Genomic DNA, 18,732 nt, shown 5'->3' with positions numbered 1-18,732 from the left:
GTCCAATGGATTCACAGGCCTCAAAAACATAGGGTTAGACACAAAAAATACTTGTCTACGATAAATAATGAAGGAGTTAGGCTATTTTAATGATTTTTTGGCCATCTTGGATGCCATCTTGAAAATAACACCTTTCGCATGGTCAAACTTTGGTAAACTTTTAGTATGTTATTAAGGACACCTAATACTACACAAAACAGTTGAGAAACCTTCTGTTGCAATTTTTTTAGGGTAAGGTGCCTTTTTTTCATATATGCCCTCACCTACAGGCAGTGTTAAGCAGAAAATGCACTGTGAAATATCTTGAAACATGATTGACATGAACAGGATGCATGTTTCTCACCTAGTGGACTGATAATTTGGAGTCACACATTTTGAAATATATTTGTTCACAGTACCTGTGCCTTGGTCTGTGAGTCAATCACACTGCATGGCACATGGCATGTTATGTCAAATTGTTATATTATGTGGTCACAAGAACAGCAATGTTACAAGCCACAGTCATTAACCCAGAATAACCCTTTTCAGTTAAGCATAGATTTTGGGGGGGCCAGGGCGCCGATAGATAAACAATCCTAAAGGACACAGATGTGGGGGTGGCTGAATGTTTAATAAACACAGGCAGACAGGGCCGGAGAAACTATGATTCATAGCTCCCATCATTAAACACTGCAGATATGGACAATTTTTGCAGTATATCAAAGGCCATGGCAGTATGGTGCTGTGGAGTGGACCATATGATAAGGCATCAAGGATCCTGTGTACTGTGCATTCATACAGTACGTCTTTCGTGACATGTTTCAGAATGTCAGCCATTTCCATGGTAACCCTCCAGCAGTGTTAATGTTGTTGACTAAGACTAAGGGCTCTATTTTCGTCCATGCTAAACCCCTCATCCCTAAACTCTTTTGCCTTCTTTTACTATTTTGAAAAACATTTTTGAATAGTTAAAATAGCCAATCTACATCGACACGTTGTGAGCTTGTAGATTGCCTATTTTAACTATTCAAAAATGTTTTTCAAAATAGTAAAAAAGAAAAAGAAAAAAAAAAAGGAAAATAAGTTTAGGGATAATGGGTTTAGCATGGATGAAAATAGAGCCCTAAGACTAAAAGACTAAGGTTATTCAGAAGACTAAATAGGACTAAATTGTGTGTTATTCAAAAGACTAAGACTAAAGACTAAATGAGACGTAGCTTGCGAAGTTAGTTCATTCAGACAACCTCAAGGGGGTTCATGCCATGCTCAAGGCGCATACTATACTCAAGGGGTTAACATGCTGCATTACTATGTGGGTGTACAGTGTGTGCAGTCCCTCACGTCATTCGCCGATGCGGCAGTCAGCTGACCAATTGGGCGGGCTACTTAAGCTCACCAGTCTGCATGCTCTTCCTGCCTTCCTCTGCATATGGTCCCCGGTTGTATGCGATGTTTTTTGCTCCTCGTGGTTGTTGCTGCTGCTATTGCTGTCCGTGTGTGCAGCTACTTCTGCTTAAATTATGCTTCTCAGCTACTGTCCTTGCTGTGATAAGGGCCTGCAGGTTGTCTGCAAATATTGAGTTTGATATGATTCTGCTAATGCTGCTGAGTTCTACTATGTGGCTTCAACAAGCTTCATAATAGCCCGTTTGGAAATTAAGCCGGATGCGCAGTCAGTGCTGCAGCTTCTATTGTAACATGGTATGTGTTCTATAGCCAAGTTCTCATTTTGCTAATATTTTGCCAAGTCAGCCCAGGTGCAGTGTTTCTCCCATTCAGTGATGGGTCCTCAACTCATGTGCAGTGGTTGCCACGTCCGCTTTTATAAGCAATGTTGGGCTTGTTTTCTGTAGTCAATTGTTCGGTTCTGGTGTTCTGTCATGGATCCAAATGACCTTGTCCAATGAACTGTATTGTTTCAAAGTCGTCGTAGTCAGTAGGGTATATATTGTAAGTTAAGTTGTCACGTGGCGAGTCCTAGTCGGGTACAGGATGGTTCTACACCTGGTTGCTTTCTTTCTCAAGATCTGGCAACTCAGCTGCCTGTTTGTCTCCTAGCAGTTTCATTCATTTTGGAGCAAGACTTCAGTCACACTCTGCTTACCAAAGTATTCCTTAAAACACTTTCTATATGTGCTTTGGAAAGTGTTGTCTGTGAGGTAACTACCTTAATTGCAATCTCGATATAGGTTGGTGCTTTTGTAGCCATGTGGTGTTGAGGTTTCCTCATTGCCATGAGGGTTTGTTCATGCTAAACTAATGCTAAAGCTAGCACCCTTTTGCCTGTGATTTATTATGCTTCAGTTTTATGCCTGGTTAACACTAATACATTTATGCAGCTCTAGAAGAGCTTTCTGACTGTCAAGTCATATGTGGCATAGTTATTAATCTTAAAGTTATTCCATGTTTCCAATTCATAAGGACAGTATCATATGTTATGGTTAATTCATCTCAATCCATTTCAGTTATGTGCAGCGTCATTCTAAAGTAGGTTAAAATTGCAATCGCATTTGCAGTAATGTCATGTCAAGTGACATAGCCTACTGTCTACTGCTGTAGATCTGTAGATTCGTTTCTAGCTGTTTATTTTCGGACGTATTTCTCAATGGGCATCATTTAATTAGTGCTTTCTTTTCGTTGTATCATGTCTCAGCTTCACTATCCGGGTTGAGCTGTCTTGGAGAAGAGTTAAAAGCCTTAACAGACTGCTGCCTCCGTCCGCCTCTTCAAGCATATCTAGCTGTCGGTCTAGTCACTCCAGTGTATACCCCCCTCACTCTCTTTGAGGTCAGAAGTTCAGATCAATATATATATACATATATATATATATATATATATATAGCGTCTTGTCACCGTGTGTCCCATTGCCCATTTGTCACCTTTAATGTTTCAGATTCATATTGTATGTTCTGTTGATCAGTCCTTGAGTAGGACTAGGTAATGGCAGTTGCTTTGTGGGACTGAAGATGTTTCAAAAGATGGTAGGCTAGCAGCTTGCGTATTGCTTCATTTCTGCACAACTAACATCCACTGCCAGGAGCTCTAAAGTGAAACTCCTAAGCATTAATTCATCGCTTATCCGTGAGGGGACCTGGGATGAAGGAAGGCAGCCATAGACGTATGTCTATGTTCGCAGCAAGCTTGGCTTCCGTGTCGCAGTGCTTGTGCGACCTATAGCGTGTGAAAACGTGTACGTCACCAAGAGGGGGTGGCGTCTGAAAAGCTTGGGACGGCCCTCTCGTGGGCATTAAATTCTAGCCCACATCACTCAGAATAGAGTGACGGTGGTATGTATTTGTAAATATTAAGCTCGTTCTTGGCGACAACATAGTGAACCAACACCACGTCGGGCCCAAATACATTACAAGGACAAGTTAAATGTTGTGAACAAACACGGCTGTGCTTAGATACTTTGTTGAACATTATGTCTCTGCGCCCATGCGCCGATCCAAGCCATTCTACGTCTTTTGTAAACTCGTCAATCTGGGTTCCTTGATGCTGTCTCCATGCTGGAAAGCTGAACATCTAATTCCGTTTTCTGGCTCATTTCCTCGACGTGACCTGCTGTGGCACTTATTTACTGAGCAAGTCTGCACCATTGTGAGGTCAGTTTTGTTTTAGTTTTTCTCAATGCAAACAAGCCAGCAAGTATGGCGGCCGCTACCATGTGACACATGTGTTGATGCCCCCTCCAGGAGATTTTGGTACACCCTATTTGTTGTGTTTTCCCCGGTGCAGCCGGGAAATGTAGTCTGCCAGTTTGTATTCAGACCAGTAATCGATTTGATGTCGCTCAGTACCACTATAGTATTGAGTAACAGCATTAGGCAAATATCACAGTGATGACGTTTAATGTCTATTTAATTCCGCAGTGGATATATCATAAGTTGGGTTAGTTGCAACTTGCATAGGAGGCCTTGCTTGTTTCTCCAGTTTCAATTGAAACGGGCCTCCACCCTCAGGGGGCCTCCGAGCGCTGGCTGACTGTCGGGTGTCCCCCGCCACCCTTGGCCTCTCGCTCACTCGCTCACTCATATCTTGTTGTTAATCTACTTAACGTTGCAGTTAGTAGGGATGGGACCGATTTTCTTCGTGGCCGCTTGGTAGCTACTTGGTAGCTACTATCAGGTGAAATCTGTTGTAAGCCTTCATTTTCTGGTACCAGCTCAGGGGCCTCGCTGCTAGTCGAGTCCGCCCAGGGTCTGGGAGGTTGTGGCTCGATCACCGGCTGGGTCATACCAAAGACTCCGGGAAAATGGGAACCCAGTGCTTCCTCCGATCCTCGGCACTCTGCATCAATGGTCGGACTGGAGTAAGTCCCTGCGTCATTCCAGTGTCACGTCCAGGGGCTGTACGTGTACATCAATCCGCCTCACACTTCTGAATCAAGAGTTGGGCTCCTGCCCCGGGCCTCATGACTCTGCAAGGCTTGTTTTTCTGCTCCTCTTAGTTATTGCTTCAAATGGCATTGGATGGCAATCTAAATGAATGCAGTATAAGTTCATAGGTAATGGCATCGATGTCGTCAATTATCTGTCATCGCTTCCTCATAGAAGCTGTTTAGTGTCATGTTAAATAATTAATACATGTATTAACAATATTAATTATTATAATAAAAATCACACCCGTGTGAACTGAGTGGTGCAAGGTCTTATATAGTCTGATCAGCTATGTCAGTGACGTCACACACTAACCATAGTAACCATGCTCACCTTTGCACGGACACGTAGGTATACAGGTACACAAATACAGACAAGCTGGTTGTTGGAGTGGTTTGCACCACTCAAAAATAAGTGGCTATACAGGACAGGCATATATCTTGCTTTCTCTCAAAGCAGATCATGTTTTATCTATTATCTGTGGCTCATTTGTTCAACAGGTTCATGACCCTCAGATATTCTCTTGGTCCTAAGCTTTCTTTCAGCACAAGTCTCAGACGTCCTAAGGTCGCTCAGTCAGGAGATTCACCAATGCTTCTTCAGCTGGCGTTGGTCGGTTGGGGTTTCTTCGAAAGTGATGGTTCTAGTATCTTGCGAAGAAGTAAGTCCATCACCATCACCCTGACCCTGCAGCGCTGTTGATTCTGCAGCATGATTATAGATTGCTCGTATGGAACATAGTAGTGTATCTCATCCCAGTTCTGGACGAGGGTGGTCTTGAACAGTTCTCGGGTCTGCATGACATGAAGCTATTTTAACTTCTTTAAGCTCATATTCAATTGCTCAAAGGCCTCATGAAGAGCATATGCCGCTCATGTAAGTTAATTCATTAGGGGCATCTATCACGTGGGTGTCTAAATAGACTAGGATTAAGATCTAAGGCTTTTCTCTTTAAATATCGGTTTCTCTCTCTTTAAACGGCTTATCGGGCTTGTGTGGTGTGGGAAGTCTCTTCTGCTGATCTTGACCCTCAGCATGATCTCTGTTTCCGATCCGTGCTTAGGATCCCCTATTCACACTTTTAATCATTCAGCCAGGATGAAGTATAAGTAACTCTGTCTCTGCTTGTGTCTTTTAGTTCTGCATTGGGCAACCTGCTTTGGCTGCGTTCTGGACTCCGTAAGGTGGCGCGAGCCCTGCCTAAGCCAGGGCTATCGGTCTTCTCAGCTCATGCCCTCGCTACTCCTGATTCTACTGCCACGCTGATGCGCCAGTTGCCAACCAAAACTCAGGCCATGGTCCTCAGCTGCCCATGAATCATTATGTGCATCTAATCAGAAGAGCTTCAGTTGTTTATTCAGGATGTAATGAATGCAAGTGCTGTATCCGATCAGGAATGGTAATCTTATTACCTTGCATATACGGTGGTCGCTGGGTGGAATGCTTACAGGTCGTTATCTCAAGCTTAAATGGCTATAGTAGCATACCGGTTCTCATCTCAAGCTTATGTTCATAGCGGCTCTGAAACAGCGGGCCGGTGGCGTTCCTCTTGCTGACAGAGGGCCGGTGGCGTTCCTCTTGCTGACAGAGGGCTGGTGGCGTTCCTCTTGCTGAGGACGTCGGCGTAACGGTGAATGGTTGCACTACACGCGTGTAGTGGCAATAGAGGAATGGCCTATCGGCGAGCGCAGCCAAGCAGGCCTTTTTCAGCTTAAGCTTAAGGTTAGTATGCCCCAGCCGATCCCAGATGGTTGTCTCTCATGCTGGGTGGAATGCTTACAGGTCGCTATCTCAAGCTTAAATGGCTATAGCAGCATACCGCTTCTCTTCTCAAGCTTGAGAAACAGCGGGCCGGTGGCGTTCCTCTTGCTGACAGAGGGCCGGTGGCGTTCCTCTTGCTGAGGACGTCGGCATAACGGTGAATGGTTGCACTACACGCGCGCAGCAGCGTAGAATATTCCTCTATTGGCAATAGAGGAATGGCCTATCGGCGAGCGCAGCCAAGCAGGCCTTTTTCAGCTAAGCTTAAGGTTAGTATGCCCCAGCCGATCCCAGATGGTTGTCTCTCATGCTGGGAGAAGAAAAAAGAAAAAAGAAAAGAAAAAAGGGGATCGGCCGGGGCCCCACACATTATTTTTTCTCAAGAGGTAAGCCTCACGGCTCGGCGTGCAGTCATGGCTACACATAGCTCACGTAAAAGTTAAAATATCCGTGCAAAATCCAGAAATGCATAGCTTGCATTTCGTCACTATTCTCAGTGGGACATCTGCACGGATGTGTATCGGTTGAGTATTCCCGTAGGGCGTTCCGGTTCTGCTTTGTTGGGGGGGTTAGCATATCCGGCAGGTTCCAGAAATGCATATTTGCATTTCGTCACTGTGTATCCATAGTGGGTCACCTGCCCGGATCAACGGTGAGAGTTCACCGGAAGTAGGTGTGTTGGGGGGGTTATTGTATATCTATCTCCCTGCTCTTTATATTCCGTGTTATTGCTTAACCATGCCGAGCAGGGAGAAATCCAGCAGAGCCGAACGCCAAATCTAATATCATATGCACACTTGTTACTCATTCTGCAATAAATATTGGTTTAACTATTCGTGAGTTGTCTGACTGAAATGAGACGTAGCTTGCGAAGTTAGTTCATTCAGACAACCTCAAGGGGGTTCATGCCATGCTCAAGGCGCATACTATACTCAAGGGGTTAACATGCTGCATTACTATGTGGGTGTACAGTGTGTGCAGTCCCTCACGTCATTCGCCGATGCGGCAGTCAGCTGACCAATTGGGCGGGCTACTTAAGCTCACCAGTCTGCATGCTCTTCCTGCCTTCCTCTGCATATGGTCCCCGGTTGTATGCGATGTTTTTTCCCACCTCCTCCCCAGCACCACCACGGCTCTGCTATTTAGGTTCCCCATGGGGGGTTATTGTATATCTATCTCCCTGCTCTTTATATTCCGTGTTATTGCTTAACCATGCCGAGCAGGGAGAAATCCAGCAGAGCCGAACGCCAAATCTAATATCATATGCACACTTGTTACTCATTCTGCAATAAATATTGGTTTAACTATTCGTGAGTTGTCTGACTGAAATACAAATATTCTGAAAAAATAACACTGCCCTCCAGACACACCTCCTGTAATACAGCTTGCCTTCAAATAAATATTTGGTGAGCTAATAAGTATCTGAAATACTACATGTATGTGTTGTTGTTGTTTTTTACACTTGTTACACTTTAGGTAGGGATCCACACTGATGCCAGTCTATATCACACTGCCTCTGCAGGACATACCATGTTCATGGCCTCACCAGTGTACATGGCTATTCCACACATACACCCACAGACACACAGTGTGTCACCCTGGTCCCACATTCCAGCCCACTCCCAGACAATAGAACAATATTGGCTCTGTCGGCAAAACATTGGGATTTATTTGGCCTGTCTGTAGGTTGGAGGGGATCACAGACAGACCAAAACACATTAAAACATGGCGGGGAATTACAGTAGTCCTGAGATGGAAGTCTCACGTGAAGGCATGACCAGTCACAGAGAAAACAAAAACATCACATCACATCACATCAACCATGTGGTCTATAACAAGACCATAATGGAAGCACACCTCCGATGATTCCCTGTGCTTCAACATAGGTATAAGCTCCGCTTGCTCCAGGGAATACCAGAAGCAGTTTGTAGACAAAGTTGTGTGGATTGATCACCCCAGTCACAAACTCACAATCTGTCCACACTGCTGCAGCGGCCGGCCACATGCAGCCAGGCAAGATTTTCATTTTATTTTTCTTAAGCTTCTGGGTTGCGCTGATATACAGTAGCCTACCTCTTACTTAACTTCATAATGCTATGAAATGGGGGTAATTCCCACAGGCAAAGTCTGCTGAGATGCAGACTTATGGAAAATGAGCATAAATCAAGCACTTGATGATTTGACAGTGGGACAGTCCTAAGCTCTCACAGATATGGTGGAAATGCACGTCCTCAAAGTCTACTCTATGGACTGGAGCATTGGGTCTAAAAAGAGTCTAAAAGTCCTGCAGAAACACCTAGGGGCCATATGCTGCCATCCTGCCACCAAAATCAGTAGGGTTCATCTTGCAATCTGGAGTTCTTCCTACAGGCAGCATGAATGTGTGTAAAATGCAAAATGGTCTGCGCGTGTGTGTGTGCGTGGCGTGTGCGTGCAATTTGAAATATTGGCCTAAGGATGGCACTAGCGGTCTAGAGCAAAGGCTTTTTTTGGGTCACCAAAGCATCATCTGGGGAGCATGGATGCACTACTAACCATGGCTTGAAGCCGAAAGTTGAGTTTGAGCCTTAACATCCTGGTTCTCATGGATTCGCACTTTTCTTTCCCTAGGCTAGACTCTAGAGTCACATCACGTCACTCCAATCAGCTTCCCTCTTTAGGAATGTCACATAGGTGTGTTTCTGCACAGTACAGGATTATCACTGACTTGAGCCAAATGCCCCTCAGCAAAACGTCTGTGGTGAAACTGTAGTAACTAACTATAGAGTACCTAAAATGTAATAATGGCTCAAAATATAACGACTACCAAAACTGTAATAACTACAGTTATTAAGACCAGTTGACCAGCGGCTGGCCCTAGACTCCCCTCCATGCATGCTCTGTTCCCTCACTAGATGCCTTTAAGTCTTTATTGAAGATTTGGTTAGTCTCTCGAGACAGACTGGGCGCTGTTTTTCCTTTAGTTTTTGACGATGGGTTCTCAGATTGCACTTTGGTAGATTTGGTCGTTGTAATGTGCTTTATAAATAAAGTTTGAGTTGAGTTGACAGCATTTCGAAATGTTCGAAATGTAATATTTAGCTATATGTATTAATGGCACAAGATGTATACAGTAACAATCAGCCCTAATCCCACTTTTATACTTTGAAAGAGTTTAAAAAATAACAATAATAGGGGATCTACATGTGCATTTGTAACATTTGATGAAAATCGTTTTTTCAACCCATGATTGACATTCCCCAAATTTCCAACCAATTTCTCTTCTAATACAGAAACTCCTGCACGTTTTCTTAAATGTTGTTGAATAGTATGTGTGAGAATTGCACCTCCATCAGGGGTATGCATGTCTTGTTCTGTTGAGGCAGGCTTATATATTGCAGTTTGCTCAGATTTATACCAGCAGGGGTCTGCTGCCAGTTTAAACAGAAGTGCAAAGTAGTCATTCACCATACATTAATTCTCTTGTTTCTTTTGGCAGGAGCAGCTGGCTTGGCCTCAAGAGTGCAGTAGCACCATTACATACAGTCTACACAGTGAGAACACCTCCAAATGTATGATCCATCATCCAAGCAACCAACATCAGAAACATGACAATGTGCAAATATTTCAAGATGCCATTTATCACTTGATGGGCTCTTAAACCTGAACATTAATATAATACATGCATTGCCATTATTGTGCATCTGGTAATTTGAAGCTTCAGTCCATGAAATGGGTTCGAATCAATTTCCCCCTCATTTCATGTCTGTTCATAATTTTAACTAGTGTTTCAGTTGATTTGTTTTGAGGGGACCTTTGAACGAGCCGGTATTGGATATAAACTCTTCCTGCCAACTGCGTGTTCCACCAACTACTTCATTATGTTTATCAATTATAATTTACATTACAGCTTGGCCCCTGTGGCCTTACTGAACTTGCATGAAGTGTTTTACATAAGGGCATTTATCCCTCTTGCATCTCCAAAAATAGCTCCTCTACAAGCTCATGCGCATGCGGGCTGCAGATCGGCTATTTTTGGAGAAGAGATTTATAGACATTATGTGCAAATATAAAATAGCTGTGATATTTATATGTAAGTGGTTATGGTGAAATAAACCATTAACACTAGTTAGTTTGGAGGGGGCGAGGGGACTATGACATCACCGTTTCAGCAAATTAGGCGGCATTTACTATACACACGGAGACGAGAAAGTCGCGTCTCCAAACTTTCCCACTCTGGAAGGTAGTTTCAAAATTAGCCGTTTAAGTCCCCCAAAACGCCGTCTCCGTGTGACAAAAAGGGCAGATGGGCTAATTACTTGCCCGAGTAACACCGAAATCGTCCGTGTGTGTATACCACCTTAGACAGTGCAACTGATTCTTGATGCATAACCCATATCCAAGTTCTCAAACAGTATTCACAAATGTCAAGACAAGCTTTTTTTAAAGAATTTTATATCTTATGCTTACGTGCTTTACAATAGTGCAAATTAAATACAGTTTCCAAAATAACTAATAAAACTTTACAACTGAAACGTTTAACGATTGAAAATACAGCATAGTATTGTAACCCATATGCATGCTCAATGCATACATTCTACATGTTTTATATAAAGAACCCAAAATTTGCACAGCATTTCAATGTGCCATTTCATGATAAATTAATTACAATAATGAGCATAGCTGTACAATCATAAATTACTATACAATCCTCCATTACCCCATCAGTCTCCAAAGTCTTTGATCAAATTAAAAAATAGTGTATGTGACAACAGGTATCTCAGACTACAACAGTTTTTTGCTCTAAATGTCTGACAGTTGTCCTGATAATGCACTGACTTGAGGGTAGTGGTGCCATTTAGGTTATAAAACTTGGAATGAATCCATCAGCACTACCTACTGGCCATTCCTCCAACTACACCGTTTGACACATTTTCATGGGAGGTGGTAGCACTTTGAGGGTTCCAAACAAAATCAACTTGCATTGCTACATCTACTGGGCCCAAGAGTTCAAAACTTCCCTATCAGAGTGGAACAGATTCTGAGTTTGGGTTTTAAAGATATGCGATTAATTTATTGAATTTGTTTGCAGAGATAATTCTATGATCACAAATCGTGGATCAAAGTGATCCCAATGCCGTTTTGTTTTGAACTAACCAAACTGTATCTGATCTAAGACAAAAATGTTCAAACTCTGTATCAAAGTGATCCCAATGCTGTTTTGTTTTGAACTAACCAAAATGCATATCTGATCTACTAAGACAAAATGTTCAAACTCTTGGGCCCTGGGGACCAGAGGGAGGAGAGTACAAGACAAAGGAAATACAAAGTGGAAACAGTTTTAGAGTGCAGAGAAAATAAATAAATACGTGAGGATGGGGAGAAAAGAAAAAAGGGGAATAGCAATCAGTGTCTTTAAACACAAACTACACGGTACAACACATAGCTATAGACAGTTACAATACTGCGCTATGCTTGTACTCCTTTCACTGCAGACTACTGCTCACCACATCCTCGTCACTGGCTGAAGAACTGATGCAGCCTGTCTCAAGTTCATGATGCAAGAGCTAGGAATCCTGTTGCAGATCTAGATACAATGAAAACATCCAGTCTTATGACAATACACAATTAAATTCAGTATGTTGATTTCAAGTGATTAGCAGCCAGGTACATGTTATAACATTGCCATCCATATTGTGGTTCCATTCAAAACAGGACTATTCATTTTTCCCCATAGTGATTTCCAAATTCAATTATTCAATCAAAAAACCCAATTATTTTAGGCCTAGAATCAAGTTAGAATATTTAATTAGATGATTATATGATATATTATCTTTAGTAAATACCCTTATGGTCATGATCACCAGGATGGCTTGATTCTAGACTTAATAATTTATATAATAATTTGTGTAAATCTCCATGAGAACAATGAATGGCCTATTTTGAACAGAAGCAAAAATTGGTTCCCTGCTATGCCCTATACTATAGCACTTTACAGACCGAGTCTAATGATTGTATTAAAAACAACTATGACAGTGTGTGGAGGACTCACTCCAAGTTGCTCTTCAGCTGGTGAACAGTACGCTTGTCCAGGTAACGACAGAAGAGAGTGAGCAGGTTAGGCGGCATGAAGAGGGGCTCTACCAAGGAACACTGGGATAGTTGTCCTGCCACCTGGAAAATTGCATCCGTCCTGAAGAAGCACAAAGAACAGAAGATTTAATACAACTCCAACGGCATGTTAAAAACTCAAATAAAACTAAAATATAGGTCCTATGGAAATATTGGGTTGAAAATTCTCACCAGATCTCAAAGTCACCAATGCTAGGCTCCAGTGGAGCTCCTGAGGAGAGTAGCTTTTCTCCTTGGGAGAGGAGGGCATAAAGCAAAGACAGCCCAAACTAAAAAGACACAAAAACACAGGGAAAGGGGAGGGGTAGGAAGAAACACTGATTTAGTCCAAAAAGACAGAAGGAAAATGTCCAACAATAAAGTGAATGAAAGCAAAGCAGCCATGGGAAGGACAGACCTTGTTTTGACATGTTAGCGGCAGGTTTATGTTGTTGTTAGATGTTAGAGACTCCGATATTGTCAGAATCTTGAGGACCCCAACGAGCTGGCTGAAGTTCAGGCCTCCAATCACAATCCGAAGAGGTGGGAAGAGCACCGGAAGAGACTGAGAAGTAGGGATGGAAGACATTTCATACAAACGATCCACTAAAGCATCTCTACATTTCACAAAAAGGATTCAACATAGATCCCTTACCTCATCTGCATCTCTGGCCATCAGTGTATGCAAATGAGAGCTCACCACCCGCAGAATATGAAGAGTGGAATCATGGTCCAAAAATTGAATAAGTCTGGCCAGCAGCTTCTTGCCTTTGGAAATCAGTAGACAAGGCAGGAACTCCTCACCCAACTCTCTGCAGTGGAAACATTTGAAAATTACTCTGGCTGTCAGCACTAAAGTGTCCCAAAAGGTCATTTCAATGGTGACCTGTGTTACTTTCATGCTAGCGATCTGTTCGTCAAGTTCACAAATTATCTTAGTAGTATCTTAGTATGTCAAAGTCAATTTAATTTATTATGCTGTGTGTTGTAATCTAAATACTGGACCCTCGTCTGGTTCTGACAGACAGGTAGTGTGTGCAGGCTGGGTGGTGTGTGACAATCCTGTTGAAGTATTCATTTGGTACGGCGACTGCGGCGGCGGCCGGCGGGTACCCGGGAGAACAAATTAACGAGACACGAGACAGTATCACGCTAAGGTTCACAAAGTTTATTACACAAACAGGAAACATATATAGTGCTGGATCATAATGACGTGACAATAAGATATGAGACAGAAGAACGTGCCTACTGCAGCAAGGCTGACCTTGCTGCCGCCTAGATGTCTCTCGTAGCCTATCTATAAAGTATGCTACAGTACCGGCAGTACACAATACATATCAAGTACACTGTATCTCAAGTTCAAGTACATAGACTAAGATGTACTGTGCATGGGCTAATATCATAACACTGTGTAGTACTCACAGAGCATCATGGTCTTGTAGCTCTGAGTGGATGTGCTTCACCTTTCCCTGAGTGTTCTCTCTCAGCTTCTTTTCCTCTGCCTCCGTCAACACAGAGCTCTTCACTCTCTCTGCGTCCTCCACTTCCATCAGCACTATGAACAACTGCAGGACAGGTGTGACACGTGACACCTACTTCTTGGGAGTCACAAACAAGACTATGCGTGACTAGAAACCATTTTACCTGTTCAATTTTGTTGAGGAGGTATAATCTCTGCTGTCTGGTGTCTTTCTGGTCCTGTTAAGAATATTCTTTTTAGGCAAAGCCTCGTAAAAGACTGACGGATGATGTTTTAAATGTTTAAATCACACACCATCACCTCGTTTGGAACCTTGTGTGGAACCTTGTGTGTAACTTTAGCAGCGTGGACGGGCCCGATGGCACGGCGAGGGGAATAGCACGTGGACACAGCAACCTGACCTAAGGAACCTTCAATATGCACAACTGGAAGAACAGATGAATACAGAGAATATGAGAAAACGCTAGCAAATGAGATGACAGCATGATTTAACAACATAATACAGGTGAATAAGTCATAAACCTGGTGTATATGCTTCTAGTTTTGTGATGTAGGGTGTGGTGAGCTTGGGCGGTTCCTTTTTGCTCCTGATGCCCAGCTCCTCTTCAGTGAGTTTAGCCTCCAATCGCCGATAGTACTCCTAGTTGAATAAGAGAAATGGTCAAATCACAAATAACTTTCACTCTGACGATGACACATACTGTAGTACAATGCCTGATTTGCGCCCTGTGTCAGTCGCACACACAAATAGCAGATCTCCAAGCCTACACTGAGTCACATCGGCTATTTTATGTGCATGACAGTAACATTGCATGACTGAAACAGACGCATATAGTTCACTTCCATTCTATGATGAGCAAAGGGCCAGCTCACATAGATACATCACGGGCCGTTCAACAATATTGAACTCCACACAAACAGTTTGCCACCTAGGCATTCGTGACGGCATGGGACGAGTCAAAGCACTGCAACCGGACACACCATGCCTTCGCTCATGTCGAATGGGAGTTAACGGGAGGTGTCCATTTCAGATGCATGTGTGATTGTGCCACTGGGTTCAACATTTGAAGGCTTAGCCCTTCACTAAGTCCCTCCCCAACCCATCCTTGTCCAATAGGCACGTTAGCAGTGAAGAAAGCTTGACCTGCATAGCAACCGTTGCTAAACTATTTGGATTGGCATTGGACAATCGCTTTTTGGGGTGGGATTTAGTGAAGGGCTAATAGAGCCAAGCTTGGATATTATTGATGCTAGAATACCTGGTAGTAATAGTCCTCACGGTACGGGTTCTCACTTTGTAGCTGAATCATTTGGAGTCTGATGATCCACTCCTTTTCTTTGGCTGTCATGAGATCACAGTAAGGATCCCAACGCTCTGGTTTCCTACAAAGGGGTGATGCACTTATTTAATAGAGCCATTAATAGTTTGTGATTTTAATATGAAAGAAAGCAGGAAAGCTTAGTGTAGTGCCAAGCACTGCCAACCGTTGTATTGTCCGGAATTTCTGAATAATTTGTCGCTTGTGTTGTGGGTGGAGTTGGGTAACAGGTCCGGGATAACTGTGGGTTAGACAGGGACAAATGACAACTCTTAAATGCATGTGTACTTTGTCTACTAGTTTAAATATCACAGCATGTTCTGTGAAACTAAGCATTATCAGGAAACGTCAGGAAAGCATCCTCCGAGGTTGACTATTGAGTTACCCCATTTCATACTTCGAACGACAAAATTGATCGATTATGGTTTGATAAATTAAAGTCTTTATGCATGTAAAAAGGTCTAGTCCTCATCACATATCTACTACAGTCATGAGGCATGAGGCATAGACAGACCTGAAACGCTGCACTGGGTTAGATGAAGGACTGTACACGGGGGCCGGTCTTGGAGAGTTGGTTCCGAAGCGAAGCTGCATCATCTTGGGGGCCATTGAGTGACGGGAGGGGGAACATGGACGCCCTAATGGAAACCTAAAGCCCCCCGTCTGATTCTACAGAAGAAACACAGCTCAGTGAGTAAAAAGAAAAACCACGCAATGAATTTACCCTTTGGTTTCACAATTACAATCTCTCTACTCGTGCATTAGAAGAGGCCAGAGGGGAGTCATGGAGGTCACCTGATTGTAAAGCTGCCGTGGGGCCAGAGGTTGACGAGAGAGAAGGGGGGATTGTGGCATTACGCCATTCATCTGCAAAAATAATTAAAGAATAAAAGATAAAGATTGTTGTACTTCCCAAAAGAAAGTTAGGAAAGTTGCCCAAATGTTAATACAATGAACTATGCAAAATAATCACTTAATTGTGCACCTGAGGAGAGCCTCGTGGGGCAAACGATCTGTTATAGTAGGGTATTCTGGGGGATCCACTCCTGCCTCTGAAGGAGGGGAAGGGGTATGGAGGCTCTACTAGGAACTTGGAGGTTGGATGATGACCTCTGCCATCATGACCATCAATCATATACACTATAGCATTATCCTAAAACACACATACACACAAAGGATGATGACTTCATTGTTCAGTAAACTCGCTTAAAATGCAGAATATATTTGCTCAGCAACTAACCTGTAGAATTGATCCAGAGGTTTTTCGTGTCCTTCTGTGAGATGCTGACATCCACTAAGATGAAAAGGAAGCAATTTAGTCAGGGTGGTAGGCAAAATCCCTTCGTGAATGTGCGTGCGTGTGTGTCTGTTAAACTTAGTAACTCACATTTTCATCCCAACCACTCCAGGACAGAGGAGTTCCACACTCAACTATGGCACTGTCAAGACTCTTAAAAGAGAAAGAAAATTAAAATCAGCAGTCCAAGAGAAGGACAACCTGCCATGCAGTTAGGTCTTGGTCTTCCAAAACTAAATTAGTTTGCTTTACCTTGAGAGTAGGTCGCCCCTCCACTGTTCTCATCACAGCCGGGTCTTCAAACACCTGTGGCTTGCGTTGCCCTCCCCTTTGTCCCCGTAGTCCCCTCCCTCTGCCACGCTGCCCAGCGGGGCAGGTGGGCATGTACTGTGGTCTGTGCTGCTTGGGAGGGGAGGGTGAGAGGGAACGCGGAGTGGGAGGTGGGGAGATGTGCGGGACTGGAGGTGGGGAGATGTGCGGGACTGGAGGCGTTTCTGCAAATTGGAGGAGACGTCTGCTGGAATCGCCTCCCGTCACCGTGTTCTCAGAATCCAGATCTAGACAGTCGGAACAAGGTGCATTTTCCCATTTTACCTGTTCACAGTATGGCCTCGGTTTGTGTGTCATGATCCAGGCCAGGGCATACAAATCTTACATACCCAACCCAAACGTCTCTTCATTGTAGAGATCTATCATCTCATCCTCCTCTGCCATCTGCTGTAGTTCACAGTCCATGTCTCCTTCATTCCACGGATCTCCCTTCTCAGGCCACTGTGACTGGGAGACCTCATTTTCAGTCTCCATAAGACAATAGAGAAACAAGAGTTCAGATAACGATAACCAAGTTAGACAAACGTGTCTGGCTTAGGCTTATAGCCGCAATTTGCAACTCAACTTTTATAATGGGATGAATCTAGAGTTGCAATACCCTCCGAGTAGTCCATTTGTTTTGATGAATTGAACATGGTGGACCCTCTTGTAAACAAGTGTAATGCTTAATTGGGTCGTCCACTCACAGTTAACAGTATTTGTATTGAGTTTGTGCTTGAAATGTACTGTAATTCTGCAAACTGTTAATAAATATTTCAATCAATCATTGACAGTCCATTGATCCAGATTGCATTTCCGATCTGCAGCTGTAGGTCTAAGCTTGAATTATCCTCTTTCAAACTGCAAAGCGTTTGTTTCATAAAAATCCACCGTAGACAGCTAAGACATTCTGTGCAGGACAGGTGATTCTTTTTCTAGTTGGACTTTGGAAGCACTTGTCAAAGTCACTGAACGGCCCTGCGTACCTAACCTGACTCCGCCAGATGGGGCAGCAGAGAGTACACTGGGTTCCTCCCTCCTTAGGGGGGAACGCAGTGTACTCTATGCTGCCCCATCTGGCGGAGTCAGGTTACTGCGTACCACCCTCTGTTGTCGAATTTTCACATAACGGAGGCAGCCGTTAATAAAACGAGTGCTTCCAAACTCCAACAGTTAATAGAAAAAATATCACGGCAGAGAATTTCTTGACAGAAAGTAGGCTATCTGATCACATGTCTACGGTGTATTTTTATGATGCTTTGCAGATTGAAAGATTCAAGCTTGGCCTAGAGTTATGTTGGCGAGTTTAACTTTAACATAGTTTAATACAAGCAGATCGCAGATGCAAATTGGATGAATGGGGAGTCAATGGATGGTATTGCAACTCTAGATTCATCCCATTATTTAAAATAAATAAATCTAGAGTTCCACATTTCGGCTAGTACCCCATCAGAATTATTACATACATTATGCTTGCCGCAAATAGGTCTGCACTCTGCAGTCTCTGCAGACTGCAAGCACCTAAATCTATACCCCGAAAAGCGGCAGATCCAGCAGTTCGAAATATAGATCTGTTGGCGAACCAGATCTACAAGCTCACAAGACATCGCGAGTCCACGTGTTGTGAGTTTGTAGATCTTCTGGACCCCGGATCTGGTCGCGTTAACACCGCCGTACGGTGTTCCCACTTGGATACAGACTCCACTCACTCCAGAGCGCTCCTCCAATAAACCCCTCTAGCGCACCCTGTTTGGTCTCCTTTATCCCAGAGATTCACAAACAAAATCTGTAGTGTACAACTTACTTGTTCTGAGCCACTCAGTGGCGTATTCGGCAAAATCGTGTCACACATTACGGGGGGAATTGCGGTGACTCTTTCGACAAGCTGTCTCTGGTGTCAACGCCTGGGGTCGCTCATTAACTTAATTAATGAAGAAGACACCTGTGACGTAGGTAGGCGTGTACAGAGCTAAAGCGCACAGGCCCGAGGTATTTTCTAGTACTCAACCCCAAGCAGAGTATATTACTCTGACCCCAAGGTGCTCAAGAGCCGGCGATGGTTACTCCTGATCTACAACAAGTGAAAGTTGCTGAGTCAAAGTTGTACTTGAGTTAAAG

The 18,732-nt window shown here is 43.6% G+C and overlaps 1 protein-coding gene across 3 annotated transcripts; it reads right to left on the bottom strand.

Annotated features, from left to right (window-relative positions):
- Window positions 1-10,536: 10,536 nt before the first annotated feature.
- patl2 (PAT1 homolog 2) lies at window positions 10,537-18,562 on the bottom strand. Of its 3 annotated transcripts, none has more exons than XM_079492713.1 (19): window positions 18,419-18,562; window positions 16,965-17,103; window positions 16,558-16,862; window positions 16,396-16,458; window positions 16,249-16,302; window positions 15,994-16,161; window positions 15,804-15,875; window positions 15,523-15,677; window positions 15,175-15,249; window positions 14,949-15,072; window positions 14,212-14,329; window positions 13,984-14,114; window positions 13,854-13,907; window positions 13,632-13,774; window positions 12,865-13,021; window positions 12,628-12,774; window positions 12,402-12,499; window positions 12,151-12,291; window positions 10,537-11,685 (listed from the first exon to the last, which is right to left on the bottom strand). In XM_079492713.1, exons 1-19 carry the CDS (start codon window positions 18,464-18,466, stop codon window positions 11,652-11,654), a joined length of 2,226 nt encoding a protein of 741 aa, XP_079348839.1. In that variant the 5' UTR covers window positions 18,467-18,562; the 3' UTR covers window positions 10,537-11,651. The 3 variants fall into 3 exon arrangements, with proteins under 3 accessions (XP_079348839.1, XP_079348840.1, XP_079348841.1); XM_079492714.1 differs by having other exon boundaries at window positions 13,990-14,114; XM_079492715.1 differs by having other exon boundaries at window positions 15,523-15,671.
- Window positions 18,563-18,732: the final 170 nt, after the last annotated feature.

Source organism: Electrona antarctica (genome assembly GCF_951216825.1).
Source record: "Electrona antarctica genome assembly, chromosome: 22".
NCBI classification, from domain to species: Eukaryota; Metazoa; Chordata; class Actinopteri; order Myctophiformes; family Myctophidae; genus Electrona; species Electrona antarctica.
The sequence above is the reverse complement of the archived record's forward strand: the minus strand, read 5'-3'. Positions and strand labels throughout refer to the sequence as shown.